Below are 19,540 nucleotides of genomic sequence, written 5' to 3' on the forward strand. Positions count from 1 at the left end.
ATCTTGAGAGCTTTTCAGCCATTTGCAGCACACAAACTAGTCATCTATTTTAGTCATCTGTGTTTATCCTGTGCTGTTTGCAAAGTCTCCTCAGCCAAGATTCATGGCTATGCTGGATACTATTTCAGATTGTGCCGGTTTACAACAGTAAGACTTTAAAATGACCTGGCCAGGAGAATTACGTGGAAACCTGGCTGACAAAAGAGAGTATGAACCAGCTGTGTTGAAATAGTTTAGGAATTTGCAACTTTTGCCATAAGAATCTAGTGACACGTCAAAATACAAGAGATTAAAATAAAGAATGAGGGCTTTGTAGCCCTCAGAGTTTTCTAGATATTCAAGCCTTCTGCTACAACAACATAACTAGACACGGGCCATTACTTTGCAATTGGCTACATAAGAACAAAACACAAGGTTATAATTCCCACAGAGGTTTGTAAGGCCATCAAATCTCTACAGCAGAACCATCAGCAGTTTATCAAAATGAGACCTTCTGTATTACAGAACGAGAAATTTTTGGGGTTAAAGAGCATATTGTTCATTTTCATAGAAACTAGTATGAGAGAATTCTGAAGTCAAGAGTCTCTGTAAAGCAAATAATATTTTATCAGAAGGGGGAAAAAAAAATTTACATCGTACAAAGTTACATGTGTTATGGGCCTGCTTTGACATTTCTGACTACTCGAAGTAGTAATACCCAGGCCTCAAGCTTCATGGAAGACACTCTATGTATGATTATCCTTTGCTACCACATACACTGTGTTTTCAGCCTAGTTTTCAGACTTGAACTGAGCCCTGGGCTAAGGTTTTCCATGATTAGCCATGCTTACTCAGAGATCATTGAAGTCCAGTGGAGCAACATAGTGCAACTAGATTTTTATTTTACAAAATAAGTGAAAAAAAGGGAAATAGAAAGGTTTAAATATAACATCGTTCTTAACTAGAGATTCACTATCTTCTGCCACAACTATGACAGGAACCATTTCCTCTGGATACCACAGAATGTCCTTCCCCATGACTCTTGCATACAACTGGCCTCTTGTCTGACAGTTCCCCCCGCCACTAAAGCACTTGATGTTGTTTGTTGTTCTCCATTCTTGAACTTTGGCTTTTCTTGTCAAAATAACTTCTGCAGATAGAGGAGACCAAACAGGAGATAGAGTCATACAAGTTAACAGACCTGCCATTGTCTTTTGACAACTCTTGCGTATCTGCAGAGGATAGACAGTCTTGTGATATTTTCATTCTATGCTTACTTCCTCTTATGGACGTTCCCAGTTATCTGCTATATCTATAGAGTAAATAGCCAGTCCAACATACAACAGTTAAATTGTTACACAATAATGCCAAATCATAACAGATGTTGCCATGGGTATTACATACTAGAAATGATATTTATGAACTAACAGCCAAAGACTTGAGATTTCTATTGTTATACATGCTTAGTATTTACAGCAGCCATACTACAGAAGTTTACCATGAGCAAAATTTTCATATTTTGACATCAAGGAAGAGTCTGAAAAATCCATTTCAGGAAAATGATAGAAGATAAGAGAGCATAAGAGAATTCTGTGCCATTTAGGTATGCATAGGTAAGTTCTAAGAACTGTGGGCACGAACAATCTCCCCTAGTTAGCCTAATAAGCTGAAAAAAATCTTTTAAAAATATATGCATTAGATATATACAGCCCACTGCCTATAAAATCTTCATGGTATTATGAATTAATAAGGAAAAAAAAATAAAATAAACTCCTGCTTGGTCAAGCAAAATGAAGGACAGAAAAATAATCAAGCCACATAGCTTAGTATTAATATAAACAGCTTTCTGTAATCTTCTATGGTTGTTGCTAATAGCAGAGAAAGAAGAGTTTAAATGACAGTAGCTTTTCTTTTTTCATTATGTAAGTATTAATTGTAATGACAAGATTACTTGTCTCCTTTTTAAGTGGAGATTTAAAATATATGCTATATATAAAAAAATACAATGTATTCATCCACAAATTTTACTTTGAATGCCAAACACATTTTCTAAGCACTTCCAAGGTAAATACACCAATTAAATTAGAAAGTAAAAGTAGCATATTTAGAATTCAAATGAGAACTTCAGGTTGTAGAATCACGCTTTTTTATCTCCTTTTGACCTTGGCATAGCAGCAACATTCGAATTTCCCAGACAGTTAACTCTAACAGAAATCCTGTGTATTTGAATACGTATTTTTCACTCTACATGCAATAGTCATATACAGAATACATCATGCCTTCTTCATTAGCAGAAGCCTTAATTCTTATCAGTGTAATTCTATACAGGTATAAACAAATTGTTCTGTAAAAAAATTATTTTACTTTAACCCAAATGCAAGTTATTAAAGTCTACATCAGTTAGGCGGAGTTGCACAATGTCATTACTGGACTGAAGAATCCTAAAAGCACATTTCCACACTTGGGCTTCTCTTATAATTACATTGTTACTCTGTTAAATTTCATCTTGACTCCGAACCTCTGGATTTACAATGCTCAGTCTGAAGATAATTACATCCACCTTTCTATACAATTTGCTCCAAAATCCTGACAAGTACTCCCAAGCACATTCAAATGTGCTCTGGTTTGTTTTATACAACAAAAGAATTAACAATTAAGGAGATATAGGGAATGATTGTGGATATACAGCACGTTTGGATATTTTTTTTTCCTCATCAGCTGAAAAACTACAGATTGCTTAGCTTTCTTGTATCACAATGGTTTTGGAGTAAAGGTTTTGAGGACGCAGCTTTCAGAGGCAGTGGACACCCAGTCTCCATTGAAACCTGCAGGATTCAGCAACTTCAAGAACCAATGTCCAAGAGTTCCTTTTAAAAGAAATACTAAAATTCCTGTTTGCTTATGTTATCTGATGGAGTGACAAAACCACACCTTAGAAAGGAAATTCTTACTGAAGCATAAAAGTTAGGTGCAATAATGAAGGTTTACCAATTGTTTTGCTAAAATCATGCAACAGGTTACTTAAGGATATTCTAGCTGCTGAGACTTTTGAGACTTTTCCTTTCTAGATTCTTCTGGATTATCCTAGCTAGTGATTTGCTCTTGTAAGTATTTAGGAGCATCTGGTTTGATTTTTATGAGAGATGAAACTGGGTATTTCCGATTACTCCACACAGTTTCAAGTTGTAACTGGTATCACCATTTTGGAAGCTGGACACTGAGCAATAAAGTCCATTCCTGCATCTACACAGTAAAGCTATTAGGCTGGTCTTGGTGATTGCCCAAGAGCATGCACCCATGATGTGCTCTGTTCACATTCACAATGCAAGAATTAGTGTCTCTCCAGACGATCTGTTTGCACCCACCTTAAATTGCATGGAGCAGCCTCGGAACAAAATCTCAGACTTTTGTGGCACTTCATCTGACTTTGGACACAACTCACCTACATCGTTTATGCCTAGAATCCTCCAACCACAACATAAAGAGAACTGGCTGACTGGTGCCATCACCTGTCTGTATCTCCTAGCGAAAAGGGAACAGATAAAAAATGCTGAATGGGGGTCAAAAGTCTGAACTGTACTGGTTCAGATTCGCATCTGACAAGTTTCAGAGGCAAGTGCAGCACTTATGACCACTTCAAGGTCCAGGATCAACACAACTATGGGATATGGCACAAATACGTTAAGGACAGGGAAAACTCTTCTTTGAGAGGAACACATGTATGAGCATCAATATAGGGGTGGCAGGGAATATTGTTAGACTATTTTTAAATAGTGCCTCTAACTTGGAAGCATGAGCTAGGATGGCTGGGCCCTGACACATAGGCTCCACAGAAGAGACAACTGTTCTCCACAGGAGCATCAATCTCCTATGACCTTGTACCAGAAGCACTGACCTTTAAACAGTGTGCAAGAAGACTGAAGGATGTGATTATTCCCCCTGTACAAAGCACTTAAAACCTGTATCTGGAATACTGCATCCAGTCTTGAGCTCGCCTACACAGACTGAAGTGAATTCAGCAGGGGTCAGTATGGGCTGAAGCACTTGCCCTGCAAGGAGAGGCTGAGTGAGCTGGGCTTCTTCAGCTCAGAGAAGGGGTTGGGTCGACCAACATCCAACAGCATCCCCCTAGAACTTACAAGGAGGTTACTGAGAGGACAGAGACAAGCTCTTCACAGCACTGTATGGCAGAGGGTATGATACATTCAACTAAACCAGTACATGGAAAAAATTCTCTACCACAAGGACTGTCAAACACCAGAGCAGGTTGCCCCAAGTGGCTGCAGAGCTGCTCTCCCTGAAGGTTTTCAAGACTCGGCTGGAATAAAAGCCCTGAATGATCCGTTCTGAATTCACCGCTGAACCTGCTTTGAGCAGGAGGTCAGCCTAGATGATCTCCTGAAGTCCCTTCCACCCTGAAAAATTTTGTTAACACCAGCACACATCCCTTTCAGTCCTTGTACCTCCATCCCCCTAAAAATACTGTTTCCTGTTCATTCAGCAATAAGAAAGCGAGTCAATAAGTACCAGGAAAGTACAATTGGAAACTACCAAAAGGAAATTGTATCAGGCCCAAAAAGCACATGGAATTGGCTATGCCGTCATGCTGTATTTGTCTGGTGTAATTTCAGAATATTAATCTGGGCACTACATGGGCACTCCTGCTTTGATGCTTAGTCCAAGGGTCTTGTGGCCTGTGAGATAACAAGTGCTTGCCATTTCCTCTGTCCTCGTGGGAGATCATTTTGTCTTCTCCTGCATCCAGTGTTGTGTCCCTCCCACTGAGAGACACTAGTCTAGGGTATTTTGGCTCCCAGTGTGGCCTGTGTGTTTTTGAGGAGGCATTCTGTGTGCACAGGCCCAGGGGAACAATGTGAGAACACAGTGGCACAGGTTCTGAAGTGCTGCATTACGGACATGTGTGAACTCTGCTGACTCTAAGCAGAGTCATTCTGGAGAATGGCGCCAGCCAGGCTCCATGACAGCACACACGTGTATGGCATCTACTTGGCTTTACGTTCTTTTCTTGGCACTCCAAATGATATAGCACAACAACGCACTCCAAGGCCAATAAATTGTGGACACTCAGGATTTTATGTTCAGGGTGAAGCAGGGCTATATGAGTGCAACCCACACATTTGCAAGAACAAGCTATACATACTTCTTGCAAAGTGCTGTTTAAAACAGATTTGTTCTTTTGTGGATGTATGCACATGGAAGTGGTTTTATTTTAAGGACAAGCACACAAATTAATTTCTTATTCCCAGCCATACATTCTTTGGGGACTTACACATTAGCTCTACTCTAATTATAGGCTAGTGGATGCCTATTTTCCTGGTAAGTTCCTAAAATAAGAAACCTCTTGAAAAAGGGCCTGATTATAGAGTGAATGCTTTTCACAGATACTGCCTTGAGCAGCTGATGTACTCAGTAACTTAAAAAGGCATTAATGTAGGCTCTACGAAAGAAAATAAAATAAAAACAAATTCATAAAAATCAACAAGGAAAAGTACATCCAGCAAAGATGATGTATTATGGGATCTTAAAAAATAGTTTAACTAAATTAGCATTATAATAAAGTCTACCTAATTGTAACTCACAGGTTACAATTGTTAGTTTTATCTTAAACATATATATACTTTAAAACAAACAAACAAACAGAAAAACCCCACGAACCAAAACAAACAAACAAACAACAAAAACTAACACTTTGTAGCCTTTTTCTTCAATGGACAGTGAACTAAGTTCCATACAAAGAATCAGCAGAGAATCATTACTATTTTACAGGTCACGGTTACAGCAATGTAAATTAATTTGCTTGAAGTTGCTCAACCATACCAAGGACACAGCAAGAAACAGGACTCAAAACTCAGAATTGCTGGATTAAGTTTTTAAAGGTTAGTTTTAAAATTTAGACATTGTTATCTTGCAATATGAGTACATGGAACTTCATATGTATGGTACCACCTTGAAGTGGAAGAGTTTGCAGGGTAGTTTCCTTGGGTTTATGCAGACTAAAAAAGGATAATAAAGAAACATTTCAAGAAACACTATTAATGCTGTTGAAATGCAGCCCTGGAAATAAACAGAAAGCTATCTTTTGTATTTGTATTCAAAAGCTCATCAGAAAGTCAGATATACAGATTTGAAATGTATAAGCAACTGAATAAGCAGAATCAAAAGCATCAGCAACTGCAAATCTGCAAGAGCTGAAGTAATGTCTGAATAACCACCCTTCCAAATATCCTCATGTTATCCTTACCAGATTAATCAGCCTTCTCATTGCATGTTCATGCGAGCAAATGCATTCACAAGGATCAAATCCACCTTCTGCCATGGTTCCCTGGATAAACCTGAACTTGTCTGTGAACACCTAAGAGCAATAAGAATAAAAGGACAATGAACTCTTTTTCAGTTGACCTTATTTTCCAGAGACTCACACATCAAGTTTCAGTTCATTTAATGCCAGGGTGAAAAAGCAAAACAAAGCAGGGTAATCCCATTATTCCTTTGGCAGCATGAGTGAAGAAGTCTGGTATGTGCAGTTACATTTTGATGTTGCTGAAAGCAGTGTCTCACGTGGGCTTCCTTAAAGAGCCAAATATTTTTTTCTGCAAGAGTTTCTGTCTCTCCCCTGGATTTTCCCACGTACCACAATGAAATACATCCTAACAAACAAGAACCACAAAGATTAAATTAGGGTCTCTAATCTGAATAGTGGGACTCTTAAGTGTACCGATACAATTTGAAAAGTCAGGGGAACTTGTACTCCTAGACTCTAACAAACCAGTGGCATTCTCCCTCTGGATCAATGTACAGAAAAATAATGCAAAACTTGGTAAGTTCTTTGCTGAAGGGAGAAACAATCATCTTCATTGCATAATGAAAGCAAGCAGTAGGGGTGCAAAAGTGGATGTACTTGAAAACACTTTAAAAATGGAGCTATACACACTAATTTTAGATCAAAGAAATAGGTCATTCACTTAACAATACAGCAAGTTCAAAGAAGCTGTAATGGACACAGTGGGGAATCAATTCTAGGTTATTCACCTGCTGAAACCACTTACACTAGGCACATCAAGTGTATACAAGCATATTTTTACTATTTAGCAGTAGATTTCTGAGCAACTTAATTGATGGTCCAAATGTGTAGCAGACTGCAAGGCACTTCTATCCTTGCAGTCAAATCGGAGATTGATTTCTCTTGAATGAAGACTGTTAACGATGTATTAGATCAGTTCTGCATAATGATACTACCAAAATATTTTTCTTAACCTGGCACAAGTAAAGTTAGGTTCAGATTGTGTTTTTGTGGCACACATTGGGGCCCTAATGCGAGATACAGGCCAAGCTTAATAAATGCAGCAGCATAGAGCAGATACAACCTCTCAATTTCCTAAAACAAGTAGTTTAGGAAGGTGCCAGCCATTTGATATGGGTATGCTGGATCAACATATGTGCTCTATAGTCATCAACTATAAAAACTTACAGCCTTGATCACACATAAGCATTTCATGTTTTAACTTACGTGGAGAAATTGTATAACCATAGGGGTTATTCCTCTATCTTCATTCAACAGAGTGTATGTATCACCACAACAGTTTTTCCCTCTTAAGGAAAGAAAAAGGTGGGGAAAAAAAGAAAATGCATTTCAGAAGTCCTTCCTCTGTCAACACCTACCACTCCTCTGTATTACTCTCTGCCATGGTGGAGAGAGACAGACAGTAAAAAAAGGTAAGGGGTATTTGTATCTTCATTAAGGAGCCTGAACATCAGTGCCCTTAACCTGCTACGGTGTCCACTTTTTAAAAAAAATACTGAAAAGAAGGAAAATAAAGTGTTGAAGGGATGGAGGAAAGGTTTTTTGCCTGGACACTAAGAGACAGTAATCAGGCAATGTTCTGAGAAGACCAACAGAGGACCTGATTATGAAGCGTACAAGTACCCTTCCATAGAAAAATAAACCTAAGCATTGAGAAGTTCTTCAATGAAGGGGTGATCAAGAACCACTGATTGGAGCTGTCATCAGTCAAATTCAAAAGAGAAGGAAGGCATACATTTTTACCATTACAGTAACTGATCAGTGCAATAAAATGCCAAAGAAAGGGTGGATTTTCCACCTCTCAGTGCATACAGGGTGCTTCAGCCAAACACAGGTTACTGAGCAAAGCACAGAAGCACCCAAGTTTACATATATTGTTTTCCAATATACAGGAAATCACAGTAGATGATCTAATGATTCTTTCTGAGAGTTAATTATTAAGCTACTATACAAACTTTCATGAAATTATATCAGAACCACTAGAACCGTACTCGGCAATAGAGGAATTTTTTTAACTTCATAAGCTCCCTGGATGATATGCCATGTCCACCCGAAGAGTCTTTCAAAAACTATCTTAGCACAAGGAACAGGTAAAAGCACTGGTTGCTAAGTAGGTTTCTCTGGACATAAAGCTAACATCCAAAACAAGGTACTTTAACCAGTGACGTTAGAAAACAATATTTAACTGTAACTTGAAAGAACTGAGGAGTCAGTAAAACATCATAATGTCACAGAAATTAAAAAAAAAAGTGCTTATATATGACCACAAGAAATGAAAATATCAGATAAGAGTCATCATCAATGAAACCAGGCTAATGTTCCTTGTAGAGCATACAACTGAAAAAGATCAAACAATACATGGGAAAAATTAATCTGTCATATAACAAAAATTTAAGTGGAGGTGTGCTAGAAGGAATTTATGCCAAGGTATGAGAATTGTACATGACAAATTACCTTAATGAGCTAAAATAAAGCAGAACACGTCACCAAGTAAAATATCGTACAGGCTTTCAGCAGAAGATCCCTTACAAGCTTTCTCACACTTATGTGATGCTGAAAGGAATAATCCTTTATCTTTCTGTCCTCCAAGCCTATAAACAGGCTTTTTTATCAGCGAAGGACTGAACAAAGACCATCTATTTTGGGAACAGCATTAGGTTTTCCCCAATAAAGATGCTAAACTTGGACCATTTCATTACATAAAAAAAAACGAATCAAAACCAGGTAACTAACTCCCCTTTACGCAATTATTTTTTTGCTGGGAACTGGAGGAAAGAGTTTTTAAATGCGGCTGACCAGTTATAAACAAAAGAGAACTCCTCTATACTGTATGATTTTCACTTGTAAAACGACACAGTCATGACTGTATTCCTCATTAAAACATACTTGGCTCAGTAACTGTATTATTTGTAACACAATTTGAATTCATGAACTACTAAATCTGAACTAAGCTCTCTAATCAGACCTTTAAGGTTATTAATGTTTCGTGCCCCTGCTTAAGATTTGGTAATAAGAGACCAGCATTTTTATATATCACAGAGGATTCCTTGGCTCCACTGTGTGCTTTTAGGCAGCCTGTTCATATCAAAATCCTGTTCCAGAATTTCACTGTGCTTCCTGCTTGCCTCCCGGTACTCGCAATTGCCTGATCTCACGTCAGCAGCTAACTTTTCTGCCCAGATCTGACCTCTTGGCTGAGAGTCACACCAGCTCTCCACCTTTTGCAAATACAGTTCTTTACATACAATCTATCACAGAAAATGGGAGGATGTGCTTTGTTCTTTCCCTCATGACCTGGAGAAAGTAAAACAACCTTGCAGTTTTATTTTATTTAACTTATTTTTCTGTATGTTTTACTGTTAATTTATTTTGTTATTCTTGGAATTTATAGCGTAACTAGTAAGAACACAGCAACTGGTAAGGCTACAATATCAAATACCTGCAAGTACTCTGACAGAGTGAGTTACTTTCACTCTACTTAAAATTACTGTATTTCTGTTTGGCCATATTACTGCTAGCACAGTACTTAATTCACAGGGTTTACAAACAGCTGGAAGGTACATTTGGTAAATATGCCAAAGCTCTCACTGATAACAGCTGAGAAGGTATATATGACAGCCCCTAGACTAAGCAAACTAATAGAGAGCAAAATAAAGGAGAGAATTATTAAACAGGGACAAATATGATGTACTATCAAAGATACAATATGACCTTTTCAGTGTAAAGAGACACACAGAGGCAATCATAAACAGTACTACTGAAATTAAAATACGGTAGTCAGAGCCAGAAATACCATAATTCAGGAGTAAAGTGGAGGATGGTCTCTGATGATTTAAGACAGAAATAAAAGCCCATCATTACCTTTTGACTTGAGCATCCATTTGAAATTGTAGGCAATTAAGACATATTGAAAAATACTTCTAGTCTCTCATGATTTAAAAAAAGCATTCTCAGTTATAATAATTATTGCAAATTGTTTCTTCTTCTATTATCTTCCCCAATCCCAGCCCTGCAGCTATGTATTATATTTTAAAAACCCTACTATCAAAAAAAGCAATCATTATGGCTACAGTTTGATTGGGCTTTTTTGTACCTGGAGATGCTTATGCATTTTAAACTACTGCAACGATTATACAATATTTCCCAATTCAGCAACACCTCTCCTGAGTAAACAGCATGTATCTGGTGAGCTCTGGGAGACAGAAATTATACTCTGCCTCCCTCCACCCTAACCATTACAAAACTGAATTCCTTTCTAGCATGGAGGCAAACAAAAAGTTTTGTCAATTTTCCATGCGCTGGATGCCCTCCAACATGACTCCCAACACAATGCTGATTAGCAAGACTGTCAAAGTGCACATACTGGTGATCTCCACTCCTTGGTATAAAGGAATGTGTAAAAATATTTATAATTCCAGTATTCAAACCCCCACTTACTCCATAGGATACATAAATTGGAGTTAGTGCAGATTTATCAGAGACTAAACCTGGCTTCTTCAGCATCAAAACTCTAAGTCCATTAACCGTTGTCTTTCCTGGATCCAGGCACGTTTAAAATGTAGACTATCAAATACACAACACATGCAATGGCTGAAGATTTCCTCCAGTAAAAACTACTTTTGCTGAGTTGTTGTTTTCTTTAAGACTGAGGGTAAGAAATACGGGGGGGGGGGGGGGGAAGCGGGGGTCGAGGGAGAGGGAGAATACCTCATAGTACAGCAGACAAATTACAGAATCTTTCCACATTACTTTAAAAGAGAAGCAAAACCCTGTTCAGCTCCTCATTACCATTTTTCACCTAACTGCACTAACTCAAAGCACAATTGTCAAATAACTCTAACAAGCTATAAAGTTAATTTTGCTTCTGAGTTCAGTTTGAAAGAAGTGTGGCAGAACAAATGAAAATATGTATATAATTTTAAAAAATCATTTTTTATGCCTCTGCAGGCATTCTGAAAAATTATAAGGGGGTAAAATAGCAAAAGCATGAACAATTCACTGCCCCAAAGATAAAATGTTCACTTTTATCTTAATATCAAGAGACAGAAACCCTCTCTCCTATGCTCTTCCATGATCTCCTAAAGGATTCGCGTTTCCATGAAAAGGATTTGTGCTCTTACCTTTTTACCTGTACCTAAGCCATCTTAGCATCCATAATTTATTGCAATATCTGACCCTTTCTATGCTTATTTTCTTCACAGCATGCATGTTTCTTTACCATCATACACATATCCAGATGACCTCCAAAAAGCCTCTTTCAGCATCTAAAACATTCTCTACATTTGCCTCGTGTAGTATAACACCCTTGCAATTCTGCACATTAAGTCCTGTCTCAGAGAAACCACCAAGTACTGGGGTTGTGCAACCACAGCACCCATTAACTCAAGGGGCACAATTTGCTTTTATGGGACTCTTTCTCCTCCTCCTCGGTCACTCTGTTCCCCTGGACACCATCAGTGCTCCAGGAACAACTGGTACTTCAGCTGACTCATTACTGGGCACTTCAAAATGCCTCTGGCACAACTGGTTAGTCCAAAATCTGTTTATAACCGCTCCTTTTCTAGGGACTAGACTCACTAAACCCTGCCTAGTCACACAAAGTACAATTCAACGTCAATTAGGTATACAGCAAAATAATAGATAAAGACATCTTCAATAGGGCAATATTGCTTACTAGTGACCAACCAAAAGGAACCTGAAAATTCAAATCCAGCGAATCCCAGCCAAACTCAGAATCTTCTGTATCTGTTACATAAGGCATTTTCCTGTTGATTTCCATCTTCTAAAATATTTGCACTTCACGCACACCCGCTCTCCCACAGAATCCCAAGTATTTGTTAGTCTTTTATGAACTATTCACATCCAACTCACCACTTCTGTTATTTAACTTCTTATTATTTCAGTTTTACAGCTAAACTTTGTGAGTAAAACGGGCCAGGGAATTGATTTCTGCATCAAGTTTCTCTTCAGATTGGGTTAGAGCATAGAGGGGAAAAACAATATGCATGTATTTGGAGTTTCTCTCTTAAAAAAAACCACAAACAAACCAGAGATATTTGTAGATAGGACTGGCTGATTTCACCTGCGAAGACCTTGGTGAAATTTCTGGTATTTTCAATCGCTGCTACCACAAAGGCAGCACATTTCTTATCACAAGTGCAATATAAAGGAAGAACAAGGCAGAAATGATAACAGAGACATTAAAAAAGCAAAGGAACAGAATACCTAAACACAGGATATAACTACAGGACAGTGTAAGAAAACAAAAGTGTTTGCTGTTGAATAGGGAAGAAGCATCACAAAAGGAACTAAAGAAACAGGGAGAAATCAGAGAGAAAAAAATAAGCAGTACTTTAAAATAAATAAATCCTTTTCTGCCAGAAGTTAATGGATGTGTGATCCTGAGGCAATACGGAAGGACAGCACACTAAATCTAAATTAATCCAGAAGCCATGGGGCTGGCATAGTATGCAGTGGAGGTGGTCTCCATTTCTTATTCAAGAGTTTTAAATTGTTGGTGTTACAGAATTGGCAAAAATAAGCTTGAGACATTTTAAGGAAACTTCCTTTACAAAGCAACTTCCTCTGTTCAAACAAGGCTAAAAATAGATTCTGTAAAGAAGAATCCTGTATACAAATTGATACTAATTAAAACATGCCACAGATCTGCTCTCCATTATTCTAATTTAGAAAGTTCAAGTAAATATTCTCTCACAAAACTTAAGTTTGAAACACTGCAACATTATACTTCGCTTTTTTTATAATGGTAATTTTTAATCCCTTGTATTAACAATGCAAGCTAAGCTCCCTCCTGTCATCTCTCACACACTTACAGCTCCATCCTGCTTTTCTGAAACAAATACCAGCACTTCCATCGTCTTCAGTGGACGAGGATCCAGTGGTTCTGTAAAGTCACAGATCTCTAGAGGACTACTGATGATCTTTTTCTACTAGACCTCCTCCTGGGCATTAAATTGAGTTTTCAGGACAAAAGAAAACCAACTGGCTGACTGGGCAGCAAAAGCAAAATCAGCAAGACATAAATGTGGGTCCTGCCAGGAGGAGTGCTGCCACAGTAAAGTGTGGCTCCAATTACAGCTTTCTCCAACTAATTGTCCCAGTTCAGATCATCCATTTAGCTTTACTTGGGAAAAGAGCTGTAATGATTTTGATAGCTGATAGAACACTCAAAGAGGGTTCCTAGACAGAGCAACACTTTCAGAGTATAAAGCAACCCTCTTCACTCTCTTTCCTTATAATTCCAGGGGAGAGAGGGGGAAAAGGCAGCTGAATTTGTATATGAAAGCATCAGCACGTCTCCCTGGACTTCCAGCTGTAGCCTAATGAGTTGGCAAATGTATTTTTGCACTGCAAATTTTCTCAGGGTAATTAACAAGATCCAAGATGAACTTTTCAATGCAGATTAAGCTAAGCCAGTTCCTTTCCTTGTAGAAAAGTCAGTGCTTAACCATGCATAAGATGTATGCAACTGGTGCTTCTCTTGTTGGTTTCAGAGACATCAAGACCAGTAGAAGAGAATGTGCCACATCCTGCTCAAGGGGTAACTTTGCCACCAACTTGCAAGTCATTTGCTAAGTAAATTATTAATTAATTTTCCAGTGTCATCCATCTGGTGCTTCTTACAAATTCTAATTTAATACAAAACAACTCCTTAAAAATAGGAGCAAACCCAAAGAAACTAAGAAGTGCTGAGCCAGCCACTGAAGGATACTACACTGACATAACAAAATGAAGGAAGAAGATTTTGAGCAGGGACTGGCTCAGAACTGACAAATGTGTACTAAGGATCTTCCTGATGTTTTTTCTGATGGTCTCACAAGATGACTAGAGCACTGGTACATCCCTTGATCCCACAGCACAAGTCTGTCATTGCGTGACCACCCCAACAGTGTGAGCATTCCTGGGCAATTAGCATTTTCACGCCAATGTGGACATTTGGACTTGCTCTGAGTGGGTCAGGAAATTCAGTGGTGCCTCTGCCAGCAGCGCTAGAGCAGTGAAACAGGAGCCAGAGCATAAGAACTTAAAAGACATAATTTACGGTCAAAAGCCTACCACAGCCAAGCATCACAAGTCTTCTCTCACTGAAGTGTGTGAAAAAGCTCACATCACTTTAAAGGGTGCCAGAAGCCAGCATGAAGCTGGTAGGAAACTTATTGTTTGTAGACGAGGCTAACCAAGATTACAGGTAATGCTGAAGTGCACAAGTTCAACACAGAGTGTATATCACGGAAACACAGCAGACAACATAGATGTTACTTTCTGTTTAATTAAGGCTTGTCAGCGTTAAGTACAAGTCTCAGAGGGCAAGAAGTCACACATCAAAACCCTTCACTGTTCCAGTACTGTTCCCCATCTTTCTTTTCATGGCCACTCCTCAATACGTAAGGAGAGAGAGAAATTTCTGGCTATAAGGCTGTAAGGCTGATGTCAGTGATCAAAACTGAATTCCCCAAGGGAGCTAAATAAGACCCAACAAGATTAAAAAACACTATTTACTTATTCCGATGCAGGTGGCTTAACATTTCTTCTGTGCAAAACACTTGAAAAGGAGCTAATTATGCACATCCAGTCATGGACCAAAAAAAGCAGTCCAGCTATTTCAGAATTCATTTACTGATATTTGATACAGAACGTTATTGCCAAACTCCAGCTGTCAGCATTTGGTCATCCCTTTGTTCAAATAATGATATTTTTCTGAACGACAACTCTTGGAACATGAAAACTAATTAAGAGAAGATGTCGATGACACAGAATATCATCCAAGAATAATATCTTTTTTCTGCTAAGTAAGTGCTTCAGCTTCACTTTAACATTTATATCTAGTGTAGGAGACTGACAATGGTAGGACAACAAAATCCTATTGCAGTGAGTGACTAATGGCTATTTAATAATTTTGCTTGACATAAGTTAATGCAAAAGAGTAAAATTACTAACGTATTTCAACCAGCTTATAGAGCAAATTGGGAGCCCTCTCCTGTTGTCTTCTGTCTTCTCATTCACTCATTTTCCACATAAATGACAAGTAGAGCTCCAAGGCAAATTTGCTGACTCTCCTGCTTTTGGTTAGTGTCTCCAGCACTACAAACCACCCCACTGCTTCTAGACATTCCTCTTCCCATTCTGCAGCAACAACTGCCAATCTCTTAAATTCAGCACCCCTGCTGCTGTACAAGTGATGCGCTGCTGCTGGGAGCAACACACAATGAATCTGAAACCCTTGCTAAGAGCACTTCTGCACCAGCACTGAGGGGACACCCGTGCTGCACCACACCATGCCAGTCCAGTTACAGGACTGGGTTGCAAAATGTAGGCAAGCCTAATTCTGAATAAGCAGCTACACAGGAAAGACAAGCTGGCCTTCCAGGGAGTAGATATCTGCAGAGAAGAAATAATAAAGGTACTGCCTGCAGATGGAGAACAGCGGAAGCGAGCATCTGGCACCAGCCTCCCCATGGGAGTAGAACAGGGAAACCGACTTTGCCGTTGGTTCCCCCACCCATGATGTGTTTTGCACTCAACTTTCAGGCTTCATGATACAAAACAAATCATTTATTTTAAAAGACCAAGTATGTGACCAAGTATGAAAAGAACGCGTTCCTATAACAAACTATGTAACCTATCCATAAAACATTTCTGCTCTTGTTCCAAGATTTATGAATCAAGATTATGGTTAAATGTACCAAAGCAACTTGAGAGCTCAAAGTGGATCCAACTTCAAAGCTCACCCAGTGAGGCTCAGAACTTATATGCAAATTACTGTAGTGTAACAAAGCCACTGCACAGCAGCAGAACTGTGGCAACGGTCCCCGTACAGGTTCTAAGCCCATGGGAACTGTGAGTGAACGGGACTTTGCTTAGTCCATAAGAGAAAAAAGCTAAGCTGTGACACTTCAGAGCTCCCCTAAGCTAACAGTGAGCACCCAGCAGTCACCACAGCTCAGATAGCCTGCAATAACTCGTCATTTTGAGGTAACTTTTTGGAGGTTTGATCATTCAGAAGTGTTTAGACATTCCATCTCTTTGCAAAAACAAACATTAAAAATTTCTCTTATTCATGCCTTTAAAAAAACGTACAGTTTCAAAACAAATAAAAATGTATTTTTCCACCATAGTGAGCCAGTAAGCACAGCCCTAAACCATGAGCTATGGAGTTTTCTGAAACTAATTTATTAAAAGTACAATTGTTTAGATTATAAAATCCTTACTGAACCCTTAAAACGGTAAAAATACACTATCCCCTAATGTTACTCCAATCACATACAAACACAAAATTATACTGGAATTCTTTGGAATATTTTAATTATTTTTTTCTCCAGGGATGAAATGTTTCTAATAAGTTGCCTCGGTGCAAACAGATTTAACAGGGTAGCAGCATGCTGAGAAAGATAGCAGGATTTTCAATTTTCAGATGAAAGCAGCTTTATTCCCTGGCAGCCCTACTCCTAACCCCTTTAGGCCAGATCAAATTTTATCTGAAGCTAGTGGGTGCCTGTCTGACTTCAATGGAAGCTGAATCAGGTTTTCCACATAGCTGCAGTAATCAATTTGAAGCTTATCAATTATAATATTTTTTAATCAGTACTAATACCAGAGTGAATCTGTAGCAATTAACAGGGTTTCTGGGCTTGGTTATTTACATATATTTAGCTAAAAGATGATCCAGTTTTTACCAGAGAAAAATTATCATCTAATTCATCAGACTCACAGTCTAGTTAAGATTATCAAAAGAGAAGCACTATGCAAATTACACAAGCCTCCCCTGCACCGACTAGCAACAGATTTTTAAATCTATTACATTCATTTGCACAAGGAAAATCTACAGTACTGTTTAACGAGATCAGCTAAATTAGTTTGCAACATATATCTCACCTTTGGCTCTGCAGTTTTCCCACAGAAAAAGGTATTTTTCACCTTTAGGCACTTTTGTCCTTGAAATATGTCAAACATGAACTCAAAACTGAAGCACCCAAGAATCTCCATGGCTCAAGAAAAGTTTATGTATAAGAACATTTCTATATTTCACGGAGCTCTCTGATAAAAGCTTTATCTAGTATTTTCAAATAGGGGTGCTTGATGACAGATGCCACCTAATCAGTCTCACCTACATATGAAAGTCATGAGTCCCTAATGACACCATAACCACCTGCACAGGAATTCTTGTTAAACTACAGTCACTCACAACAGGAAGCTCTGCCACATTTGATTTAGCCCAATTATTCGAAGAGTTAATCGCCAACCTTTTCTTACACCTTCATTTAATTGCATTCGGACAGTTGTTCTCTTTCCCTAACCTAACTTTCAATGTATGACAACTGACATAAACTATTTTATCAAGTTCTCTAAAAGGATTGCCTTGCTGAAAACAAAGCTTTTATGGTTAACTAACAGCAAATACACAAGCATATATGTATGACTAGATAAATAAAAAAGACTAAAGCTTCATTACTAGAGGTCTGTATTTGACAAAGATTTCAACAAATAAAGCATTGCAACTGCTTGTATCATGTAAATGATTTTTGTACAGCTTCTGTTCTTTCTGATATGAATCTTTTCTTTCCTAGAAGAGCTCAGTGCTTTGGATCTGACATTTGTCTAGCGGTTTTATAAAGCAAGAATAAAACTATATTTAGCTCCAGAAAGCCATGGAGTTTAATGCATGGAAAACTGCAGAAGAATCAGAACTAATCTTAATAAGGAAAACTTTTATCAAGTGTCATTCTATCTGTTCCCACCCAAATGGGACTAATTTGTTCCATTATCTGTAAAAACACCAGCTAGACACTTCAACTAAAGCTTCTGAAGCATATCTGTTCAATTAATAACCATGCAAATGTACAACCACTCAGTCACACCAGAGGCTGCTCTCTGAGCATCCTCAAATGAAAAGCCATATCAGTCATGGCTAAAGGACCTTTTTCTTGCTCCAGCCAATACTGTGGAACATGGGATGGGATGGAAAGAGGAGAAGACCATACTTCTCCAGTCTGCTGCTAATGAAGCCTAACTAGGACTACTAGGATTAACGCAGACTGATCTTGTATCTCGGACTATATTCCTTCATAATGAAGAGATAAGGAGTTTTTCTTCAAATGAGGCTGCTTGGGAAGCGGGAAGCTAGTTGTTGGTGAGTCAAGGCATATAAGCTGAAGGAGCTACTCTTCGAAATTAATTCCTTTTTCTTTTTTTACCCGAACAAGGACTTCGAGATTTGGCTCTTCAGTATAACCTTACAAAGTTTTCCTACCTTCCACTCTATTCACAGAGGACTCAGCATTTTGCAGAATCAGGCACCTCATTAACATCTAGACAGAACTTTACATATTAAGAAATTGAATCTATAGCCTAGTTAAGTCAAAATAGAAAACATGCTTAACATCAAGCGTAACAGCACGTATGTAAATGCATGTTTGTAAAGCACGTATGTAATACCATGTGTGCAAAGTGAGCTCATGGGCTCTCTGATTTGCTTCCCAAGCAGAATATGGGCAGATGACATCAATTTTTCTATGTATAAATGCATCTACCAAAACATTTATATTTGTTGCTATAAGTAATCTGACAAATATTCAAAATGTACAGTGTAAGAATCTGATACTTGCTGTTGTCTAGCGGGACGTGTCCCTGCCCATGGCAGGGGGGTTGGAACTAGAAGATCTTTAAGGTCTCTTCCAACCTAAACTATTCTATGACTCTATGATTGTCAGGGCACTGTATACCTTCTCCATTTACATGTGCTTGCCAGAGGAGAAAGAGGATCTTGCTACTTTCATTGTATTGGCCCTGTGAAGACTCGTGATGTTGTTAGGCCCAGTTCTGCTATGACAAACCTCAACAGGGACAAAATCCGGTCTTTAAGAATGTATGTCAAATACCTAAATTATCTAGGATGGAAAATTCAGAAACACAAACATAGATATTTTTTTTTGTTACACATCTGATATGCAAATAACATTCACACACCACTAGTCTAAATATATGAAAGTAGGAAATTAGAAGTTGATAACAAAACAAGAAGTCAGTTAGAAACTAACTTTCTCTAAAACTAACTTTCTCTAAAACCTGACCTTTTGAAAGTAGGGACAATACTTACAAAGTGATTAAAACCATAAAGCATTTTGCAATTGTCTTTATGTAGACTACTTCTTTAACAACAAGTGTTTTACTCTTATTTTTTCCCTTAGAATGAGAGAAGAACATGAACTGCAGAATGTAACC

At 38.3% G+C, this 19,540-nt stretch overlaps 1 protein-coding gene across 2 annotated transcripts in view; it reads right to left on the minus strand.

The window, feature by feature from the left end:
* SMIM14 (small integral membrane protein 14) overlaps nt 1–19,540 on the minus strand; it is a 54,900-nt gene that overhangs the window by 18,044 nt on the left and 17,316 nt on the right. For both annotated transcript variants that reach the window (XM_054065219.1, XM_054065217.1), the window contains exon 2: nt 6,242–6,352. In XM_054065219.1, coding sequence (XP_053921194.1) covers nt 6,242–6,316 — 75 coding nt within the window. In that variant the 5' untranslated portion in view covers nt 6,317–6,352. The remainder of the gene's footprint in view (nt 1–6,241; nt 6,353–19,540) is intronic.

Source organism: Cuculus canorus, chromosome 4 (genome assembly GCF_017976375.1).
Source record: "Cuculus canorus isolate bCucCan1 chromosome 4, bCucCan1.pri, whole genome shotgun sequence".
NCBI classification, from domain to species: domain Eukaryota; kingdom Metazoa; phylum Chordata; class Aves; order Cuculiformes; family Cuculidae; genus Cuculus; species Cuculus canorus.